This window comes from Mus caroli, chromosome 6, assembly GCF_900094665.2.
Source record: "Mus caroli chromosome 6, CAROLI_EIJ_v1.1, whole genome shotgun sequence".
NCBI lineage: Eukaryota > Metazoa > Chordata > Mammalia > Rodentia > Muridae > Mus > Mus caroli.
The window spans coordinates 105,815,992-105,826,033 of NC_034575.1; the positions used below are offsets into that span (position 1 = coordinate 105,815,992).

Sequence of the window (10,042 nt, forward strand, 5' to 3'; positions counted from 1 at the left end):
GAAAACAAACAAACAAACAAACAAACAAGCAACAACAACAACAAAACCACAAAAACCTACAATCCCCATCTTTAAAGAGACTTCTCCAGCTCCTTTTACTTCCTTTTACCCTCCCCCACTTTCCCGCTGTTTCTTAACTGTAAAGAAAAACTGTCACCAGCCCAGGAGTATCTTGGAAAATAGGTAGGAGGGAGCAGTACACCTGTCAACACTACAGAGGAAAGTGCTGGAGTTCTTAGTGTCTCATCTTGCAGCAAAGAGGAGGAAAGGCACTGCCTGAATCAGTGGTTAATTTCCCGCAGACCTGCTGAAGAATGTGGTTAGTTTGACCACCCTTCGCCCTTAGAAAGATCGAGGGTGGAGTACCACTTTAGATTTCTTCTTGGCTTCAGCTTCCCTCCAAGATAGAGGGTACCTACTACAGGAGAAGCCTCTGGTTAAGGACTTTAGTCAAGAATCGGGTTCCAGAATGTCCTGTATTTTTTTGAGTATAGCTAGCACAAGAGGACTAGCTTTAGAGACTGGAATCTCCTCTCCTCCCTCCCCCTTTCACCAGCTGCTCCACTTCTGTACTCCCTAGCTTTCTGCCAGAGCTGACAGTCAAAGATCAGACTCAGGGGCTCCCCATAAGTCAGCACCAACATCGCTGCACATCCCAAGTGGATGTCTGCAGTTCCTAGAACATGGGCGTGGGTATTGGTGAACCCGAGGTTTCCATCCCAGAGTTGGGGACAAGAGCTTACTTAGCCCTTACTAGTATCCAAAAATCCACAGATTCCCTGGGGACCAGGAAACTCCCCTGAACAGGCAACCTCTCGGCTCCCGGGCCACCCACCCATTCCTCCACCACCACCCCCCTTACCTCAGCACGCAGCCCCTCCCTGCGTGATGATGCAAACCGGTGGGGAGGGCTGGCGCTGGGAAGGGTGGGGAGAGATGGATAGCAAGCAAGGGAGGGAGAGAGGGAGTGGGAGGAGGAGGAGGAGGAGGAGAGGGAGCCCAACGACCATTTAAAGCGATAGCAATCCCTGCCCTCTCCCCAGTGCTTGGCTGTTGGAGAGCGCGAGAGGCAAGCCAGGGAGCGGGGAGCGCAAGCTGGTGCACGGGCCAGCGGAGCTACAGTGCCAGGTGCCAAAGACTGGCTGACGCCCTGGGACCCCCCATCCCTCTCCTGCTGCACCTCCTCTGTCTCCTCCACCCTCTGTGCCTACAGAAGTCCCCGGGGCTTCCCCCGAAAGGAGCTCACCTCGAGAAGCCGGGACCTGGGAGAGCCCACCAGCATCCCCTCCAGCGCCGCCGCCGCTACCGCAGCAGCATCCGGAGCGGCATGGTCCAGCTGGGGAAGCTGCTCCGCGTCCTGACTTTGATGAAGTTCCCCTGCTGCGTGCTGGAGGTGCTCCTGTGCGTGCTGGCGGCGGCGGCGCGCGGCCAGGAGATGTACGCCCCGCACTCGATCCGGATCGAGGGGGACGTCACCCTTGGGGGGCTGTTCCCAGTGCACGCCAAGGGTCCCAGCGGAGTGCCCTGCGGCGACATCAAGAGGGAGAATGGGATCCACAGGCTGGAAGCTATGCTTTATGCTCTCGACCAGATCAACAGCGATCCCAACCTGCTGCCCAACGTAACGTTAGGCGCGCGGATCCTGGACACTTGTTCCAGGGACACTTATGCGCTCGAACAGTCGCTCACTTTCGTCCAGGCGCTTATCCAGAAGGACACCTCCGACGTGCGTTGCACCAACGGAGAGCCCCCGGTTTTCGTCAAGCCAGAGAAAGTAGTTGGAGTGATTGGGGCTTCGGGGAGCTCCGTCTCCATCATGGTAGCCAACATCTTGAGGCTTTTCCAGGTAGGGGGGCGCTCCCTTTGGGGAGGAGCATTCTGTGGCTCCCTGCGCTCTAACCTTAAAAGCTGGTTTGGACTTCATGGGTTGCAGGGGTCAGGCCAGCACTCTGACATTTCTACCCTGGAGATCCTGCCGAATCCCTCCCACCCCACCCAAGGAGGTATCTTCCTTGCTTAGTTTACTCCTCTTTTATGTCTTTCCCTGTCCACGCTCCACTCCATACGGCATGACTCCCCGGATTTATGGTCCCATTTACAAGAAGCAATCTTCGGAAAAACAAGGCGATGATTTAAATGGTTTGCATTAGAGTGAAATATGGTTCGGAAACAGGCTTGTAAAAGTGTCTGGGCTCCTAGGGGAGCAGGTTAGACACAAGAAATATGAAAAATTAGAAGATGCTTTGAAAATGGCATTTCTCAACTCCCCAGCTTCCCATGCCCAAGCCACTTAGGAAACCTCGACTCCATGGAAATATTCTCGAAGACCTCAAGAAACCCCTTCTTCAAAAGAGGGTTGGGTTTACCCGCATGTGGATGATAATTGCCCATCTCTTTGGGGTTGAATTTACGACCTGTAGCCCATCTCCATCAGAGGCATAGGGGTACCCGCCCCACTGGGGAGACCCCGCCTGCTGACGTGATCCCCCTGAGTTGGTTTCCTCCTGGCAATTTTGTGCACCGCCTAAATTGCATTTGCAGTCCGGCCGGTGGCTGGAGCTGGGCGATCAGCTAGCTTTCTGCTGCCACTTCAGACCTCAGCTGGGGATGAGCTCATGCTAACTGCGAAATAAAATCCCTTTCACTGACTGCTCCCTGCGCTCCTTGCCCCCCTCCCTCACTAATGCAGCCCCACACCCAGAATTCCAGGCTCTAAGCTGGGAAATTCAGCCTGCTCTGCCCAAGAACAGTGGATGTGCAAAAGCGGGTTATGCAGGTCTTATGCCCTGGGTTCAAAAACAGAAGGAAGGCAGATCTAGGGCTCCAACCGCAGTGCTCTGCCTTTGGTCCCTGCAGCCTCTGTCTCCTAGACTGCACTGCACTGGGTAGAAATGGATAGCTTTGAGGGTTAGAAATTGAGTTCAGGGAACTCTGACAAGGTGTCCTTATGCTTCTCTGTTTCCTTGTTTGGTTTCCCTTCCTCATAGGCATTTCTCAACCCCGTTTCCTTTTCTCACACTCAAGTTCTTGCCTCAAGTCAGTTTGGATATGACTTTCTTATTAACCCAGGGCTTCCTCACTCCTTTGGTGGTAACCAGATCCAGCCAACCCTTTCCCTTAGCTGTGCAAGTTGGTGCCTGCAGGATTGTGCTGCCCAAGTCTAAGAAGTGACTCTTGCTCACATGCTTTCCCTAAGGGTAGGAGTTTTATGAGGGACCTGCTGGTGGGTGATGTCCAGGCCAGCAAAGGACCTGCATCATCTCCAGGAGAGGGAACTTTGTGCTCAAGCAGCAAAAGTGTTCCCTTGAAGCTAGTGGGTCCCTTCTAATCAGTAGAGCACACCAATGGCTCCTGAATGTGTCTGCCTGGAGACTTCTTGCTGCTTGCACTCTCCTAAAGTGATTTGAGGGCAGACTTTTCTCTAGGTTGCTTGAATTCTCGAACAGCCTGGGCTACTGCTATCACATTTAAAAAGAATTTTGTTCACCTCCAAACTTGAAGTTTGGGAGCTTGGGGTGGAGGAGCTGAGCTGTAGCTGCAGAAAGAATGAAGAGATGAAGATTGGGACAGTACCTGAGGGGTGTGTGGTGTGTGTGTGTGTGTGTGTGTGTGTGTGTGTGTGTGTGTGTTGGCAGTTTTCTCCCAAGCCTTGAGAGGTGGGATGCTCATTCTGCATTGAGCATTTGAATATTATTTCTCTGCCTGGGATTCTCCTGAATTGGAGCATAGACATTACCCAGATGGACCAATGTCTGTGAAAAAAGAGTGAAATATCCAAGAAATTCATTGCAAATGAAGCTAGGGACAGTGTTCAAAGGACTCCAGGGGAGCTGATTTCTTATCCTGTAGCATTTAAAAACTGAGACAACTTCCAAAGAAACAAATGTCTGGTCTTCTACTTCCTTGCCCTCTTTCCTTGAGCTGGGGAGGGATGGAAATTAATGCCAGCCTGAGCAGTGTGGGTTGGGACTCAAACCATTCAGAGAAAACACTGTCATTTTCCTCTAATTTGCAAATTGCAGCTATTCAAGTTGGATTGTACAGCTGAGGCAAAAGAGGCCCTGCTTCTCACCTGCAGTTACTGAGAAGAGGCTGGGAGTGGGAGTGGGAGAGACGCTCCAACTTGTGGCTTGTGCTGCACGCTGGGCATAACAGTGTGCACCCTAGTTTAGCCATTACCCACATTGAAGTGTGTGTGTGTGTGTGTGTGCATAGATATAAACATATATCTCAATACATACTTCTCTTTCTCTGTATTTCACATAGATATCCTTTGGTAGCTTTTTTTTTTTTTTCCTGCATGTGATTTTAGAGGCCCTTAGACTCCAGGAGTTTTCCAGGCTTTGTCATTCTGTAAAACAATTAAAGTGAATTAAGGTAGAATAATGATAGGCACCTTCAAACAGAGGAAGAGGCAAGGGAGAGTAGGTGAAGTTCCTCTGGAATTCGAGGCTTCTGTTAAATTAACATTGTTCTACATAAAATAAACTCCTCCAAATGACTGAATTCTCAGCTCTGCAGTGATTTTTTTTTTGGGTTTTTTTTTTTTTTTTTCTTCTTTGCTTCAGTTCTCGTGGGTGGCTGTGTGGACCATGCCAAACTGATAACGTGAGATATACATTTATAGTGAGATGAACCTGTAGCCTGAGGGAGGAGATACTTAGAGACTAAGTGAGGGGATGTGGAGCACTGGGGGGCAGGAGGAGGTAATGAGATAGTCAGAGGTACAACAAATGCTGCTTCTGCCAGAGCCAGGGTGAGAAACACTGTAAAATAAGGAGCTGGACACGGATGGCTACTCAAGGTAAATGCTGCATTTCACTTGGAATTCTCTGCTCACTGGTGAGCAAGGAAGGGTGCAAAGCAAGAGATGGGATGGAAAAGTCAGGTCAGACTCCGCCTCTCTCTCTCCCTGTCTCTCTGTCTGCCTCCTGCCCTCCTTACCTTCCTCCCTTCCCACTTCCCCCTCCTTTTTTTTTTTTTTCTTCTCTTCAGTATCTTCCCTGAATATGTTGGCAAATGACATGTCTGAGAACAAGAATCAGATCTAGTGGGTCTTTCTAATCCAGGAATTTGAGGCTAATGAAATTAGCTTGTGGCCAGGGCTCTGTCAAGTAGTATTAAATCACAGCAACTGCCCTGCAATGCATTTTCAGCCTCAAAGAAGCACTGGGGAGGAATTTCTGGAGATTTGCTTCTGAGCCCTGGCAGAATAATACTCTCTTAATGCTCAGAAAGATTAAACATAAATTATTACTGACGAGGAGTAACATATTTTTAAAAACTAATCACAGGATGGGGATGGCTTAAAGTGCGGAGGTTACATAACGTGGTGACCAAAGGACGAGTCTCCCCTGGATAGTATTTTATAGCCATGAGTAGGAAGCATTACAGTGTTGAGAAAGAAGATCATTGCTGATCAAGGCTCCTCTGTTACTGACTTAGAGAAAACACCCAGAGAGTAGAAATTACTTTGGTTACATCCTGACTCTATTGGAATACTATTTTGCATGCAGTGACATGATCTAGGCTGTGGGCTCAGAATTGCTTGGCATATGCTTGTGTGCTCTCTCTCTCTCTGTCTCTGTCTCTTTCTCTCTGTGTGTGTGTATGCATGTGTGTGTGTGTGTGTGTGTGTGTGTGATATTACTATGGGGGGCTTCTTTTTTAAGCAACCCTAACCTATTCTTTTTAAAATTGCATAAATATAGGTATCACTGCCATTTGGAATCAGCTCTAAAACAATCTCTGCCTCCACATTTACTGTGTTTTAGGAAATTTACCTAACAGATGGTGAGTGGGAAATTTTAAAGGGGCATTTTTAAAAGAGCAGAAAGGAAAGAGATGAAGACATCTACATGCTCTCTTTGAGGACACCTTCATGTATATTTTATGTGTGTACAATTCATTTAATTAGGATGTCTCTGAACATTTCTCTCTTACAAACAATTGAAACAAATATTACCTTAATGTTAATTTCACACAGATCTTTAGAATTTAAGAACTTAAAACTGACCTGCTTTAATATACATATAGGATATATGTGATCTAAAAAGACCTTAGGTGAATGACACCAGGCTTTCTACTGCTGTGAATGCCGTTCACTGCTACCCTAAACTAGTCATTTTCTTTGTATAGGCCCCATTTTCTTCATCTGGATTTGATCTTTAAAACATAGTTTCTAGGGGCTGCAAAGATAGCTCAGCAGGTAAAATGATTATTGAACAAATCTGAAGGCTTGAGTCTGGATCCACCAATCACAGGCTAGTCATAATGGTGTGTCTAAGTGAATTCCAATTTCAGTGAGAGAACTTGATTAAAAAATTAGGTGGAGAAGTCATTGAGAAAGACCTGTAACATGACTTATGGTCTCCACATACATATACTGTATGCATGCATACATATACATGAACATATCCACGTGCACAGACAACAAACACACATACATAGATACACTTTACTCTTTTTACTCTTTGGAAATGTCTAATTTTTTTCAGCTTGCATTTATAAAATATCCATGAATATATATATATATATATATATATATATATATATATATATATCCACTTTGAATTTTTAAGGCCTTTGGGAAACTTTTCACTGATAGTTTTCAGAGCTTCTCCATCATTATTAGTCAAGTTCATTTAGTGTATTAAGAATTTTCCTTACTTCTTCTATTTGCTTTTCTTTGGGTCAGTTTGCTATAGAGCGGCATATATCAAAGCTCTTGCTAGCAGTAAAGATCTTCTCTAAGCTTTAGGTAAGAAAAAATTAGCAAGAAATGGTAAGACATAGAGCACTATGGGTATTATAATGACAGTTAAATCTTTGTGGTCTAGTGTCCTGTCCTATCTTGCCTTATAGTAACTCTAGGAGCCTTTGTTAAGGCAGGTGTCGAATAATGACATCCTTCTTACGTTCCTTACTTCAGGGTTAGGTCACATGGCTCAGGCCAAATAAAGTAAATGAATAGTTTAGTAGTGGGCATCTGGGTCTACACATACCAGAATCCTCCTCACGACCTTTCTGTCAGAAAGAGTGGAAATATCATCTTTTCTCCTTGGAAGTTCAGTTCTGGGGAGTTGTGAGTTGGAGTGTCAACACACAGAGAGACTTGATAACAAATCAGACAGAAGAAATTAGAGTTGAGGAGAAGACACAGACAGCTTGAGCTTTGCTAACCTGGAGCCCTGAATTTCTATAAAAACAGGCTGGCAAGATGGCTCAGCTGGTAAAGCCCTTCTCCTGCAAGTCTGGTGACCTGCGTTTGATCCATAAATACATATAAATGTGGAAGGAAAGAACAATATCCATAAAGTTATTCACTGACTTTCATGTAGGCACTGTGTTACATACACCCCAATATCACTCACACACACACACAAATGCATTTTAAAGGTAATAAATAGAAACCCAGATTATCCTCGGATTGAGTTTGATTTTTGCTAACTGTGGTGGAAGGCAGCTGATTTCCTACTGTAGTGACTGGCATTCATTAAACCAAAAATAATACTTGGTGTTTTCTTTACACCCATGTTTTCCTTCTTCAAAACCATTACATCTTCCTCACACTTTCCAGCATGAATGGGGATTGCAGTTGCTTTTAGCTTTTGCAATTGCTTCTTCCCTGTCTGTGTGCAGTTGAGAGAGAAGGCAGGTACTTTGGATGCAAACTGTAGCCTCTAGGCCTCCTATCTGGTAGCTGTGGAGCCACACTCAGTTCCTTTCATTAAAGCAAATCTTTTGTTGATATCCCCAGGGCACAAAAGCATTTTCATTCAGTAATGGAGTACACAGTATATTAAACTCCTGGGTCCCTGTACAGTAAGCAAGGAGCCCAACTCCACTCCTCATCCCCTTTGACTTTAAATAGGTAATTAAGAATAGTTGCAAACTCATGTTCCCAGCAACTAAAATGCATGATCAGTATTTAGCAGGAAAACAATTATGCAATGTAATGTCAGACTAATTAATTAATGGATATCTTGTGAGTTGACATGACTACATAGATGTTAATGTTTTAAACACACACACCCAGAGACAGAGACGGAGACACAGAGAGACACATTTTAAATAAAATATTTAGCTGATAGAAATATCATGACATGGATCTTAATACTATGAGATTTATATTTTTAACAATTAACTTATTTCCCACTACATTTAAATGTTAAATGTTGCCTCAGCCAAGTTAATAGATCATAACTTCAAAAATAATTTATGTGACTTTATAGTGATATAGGTTATGCATTACATTTTATAAGACATTTTAATATACTTTCAACAGTGATAATAATGATAGGCATTGTTTGAGTTTTAAGTGTAACTGTGCCATGTTCTTCCAAGAATGTAATACCATTATGTTCTTACAGTAGTTCGGCATGCCCATTTTATTATACTACACATTAATAAAAGAGATCCTTGCAGCCTAAAGTCACCTACCTGGTTGGCATGCAAAATGTGTTCACACAATCCTTTCTTCCTGATAACATCGAGATAATTGAACACTTTTCATAGTATTTAACTGTTATGCAAATGCAACAATGCTTAAAAATAATTATGCATCCCCTTACTCTGAAATCATGATGGCTTAAAGATATCAAAGTTGTCAATTACTTAACCATATCTCTTTTTAGAAATACTGAATCCAAATGTGGAGCATGATTAATTGTGTAAACCCCTAGAAATTTAACACACAAACTATTGTCCCCCAGTGAAAGAGTCTCCATGATTCAGCCAGTAGCTAGGCATTTGGGCATAAACACACAGTAACTGTCTCTTATTAAATAAATGAGAAAAGATGTTTCCTCTTGTTCCAATTCAGTGCCTGTCATTATGGATTGTGACAGCTCATCCTAAACTTTATTTCATTCACCCTACTTTCTCAAGAACTCAAGTGAAGAAATCCATCATTCATATATATGCACAAAGTGAGGGAACAGTATTAATACAATTGCAGAAAGTCAGGTTGATGGACCGCATAAAGTACATCCTAACAAATGCAACCCTAATGTTTGTGTGGGCCTTGGAGGGAAGGATAGGAATTTCCACTTTAATGGATTATTTTGCCTCTTGCTCAGAAAGTGCTGCAGCTTAATAGTTTTATAATTGGTCATTTGCAGAATTCTCCATCTCTGAGTGTTGTGCTTTCTTCATGGCACAGCTGCTGCTGCTTGTTCTGGGTGCTGATGAAAGGTATCAGCTAAGCCACAAAGAAAGGCTCGGTCTGGCAGCATTACTGCTTAGAGGATGGTATTTCTATTTGTTGAAATGGTGAAGCATGTTGACTGTGTTTTAAGCTGGACTTATGCAAGGGTGGCAATTCAGGCAGACATCACTGGGAAGGTTCTCATTTGAAAGCCCTTCCTGCCTCTGTTTTCAGGCAGGAGTAGACAGCCAAGTTCAAGAATTGCATCTAAGTTTAAACTTATTATGTGTCAACTTTTTTCTTGCTGATTTCCTTGAACATGAATTGCAGTTATCATCAGTGACCGTATCTTTCAAATTGGCATAATAAAAACATTCCTGGGCACACAAGATGACTTCACAAGTGTAGGAATTAGTCTTCAATTCTGATGACATGAGAGATCCGTGGAACCCACTGTTGATGTGGAGAACCAAGTCCAACAAGCTTTCCTCTCACTTCTGCATAAGTACCATTGCATGTACACACCCACACACATACATGTGTGCACACTTTATACATATAATAATAAATAAATAGATAATTTTAAAATTGTACCCATCTGCTAGAATAATATTGAGGATTACATGTAAATGGTTTAATGCTGACTTTAACATGCCCTGAGTGTTCAATGAATTTCATTATTCTTCTGTTTTCCTACTTTCCTATTTTAAGTTTTCCTACTGCAAAATAATCATAAGTACTAAATTTTCTGGATAATAGGTATAATAACTATAATGTGTTGTACCCTTCTCTCTGTTTCTTTCCTGGAAAGTCTCTCTATAACATCATTTATATTATGTATAGACACACATGTATGTATATATATATATATATATATATATATATATATATATA

General features: G+C 43.6%; 1 protein-coding gene across 5 annotated transcripts in view; it reads left to right on the forward strand.

The window, feature by feature from the left end:
* The first annotated feature begins 977 nt into the window (after positions 1–977).
* Positions 978–10,042, forward strand: part of Grm7 (glutamate metabotropic receptor 7) — an 867,793-nt gene continuing 858,728 nt past the window's right edge. For 4 of the 5 annotated variants that reach the window (XM_021164769.2, XM_029478551.1, XM_029478552.1 and 1 more), the window contains exon 1: positions 994–1,846. In XM_021164769.2, the coding sequence (XP_021020428.1) occupies positions 1,328–1,846 (519 nt within the window). In that variant the 5' untranslated portion in view covers positions 994–1,327. Of the gene's footprint in view, positions 1,847–10,042 lie in introns of all 5 variants that reach the window. The other variant, XM_021164768.2, reaches the window with a different exon arrangement.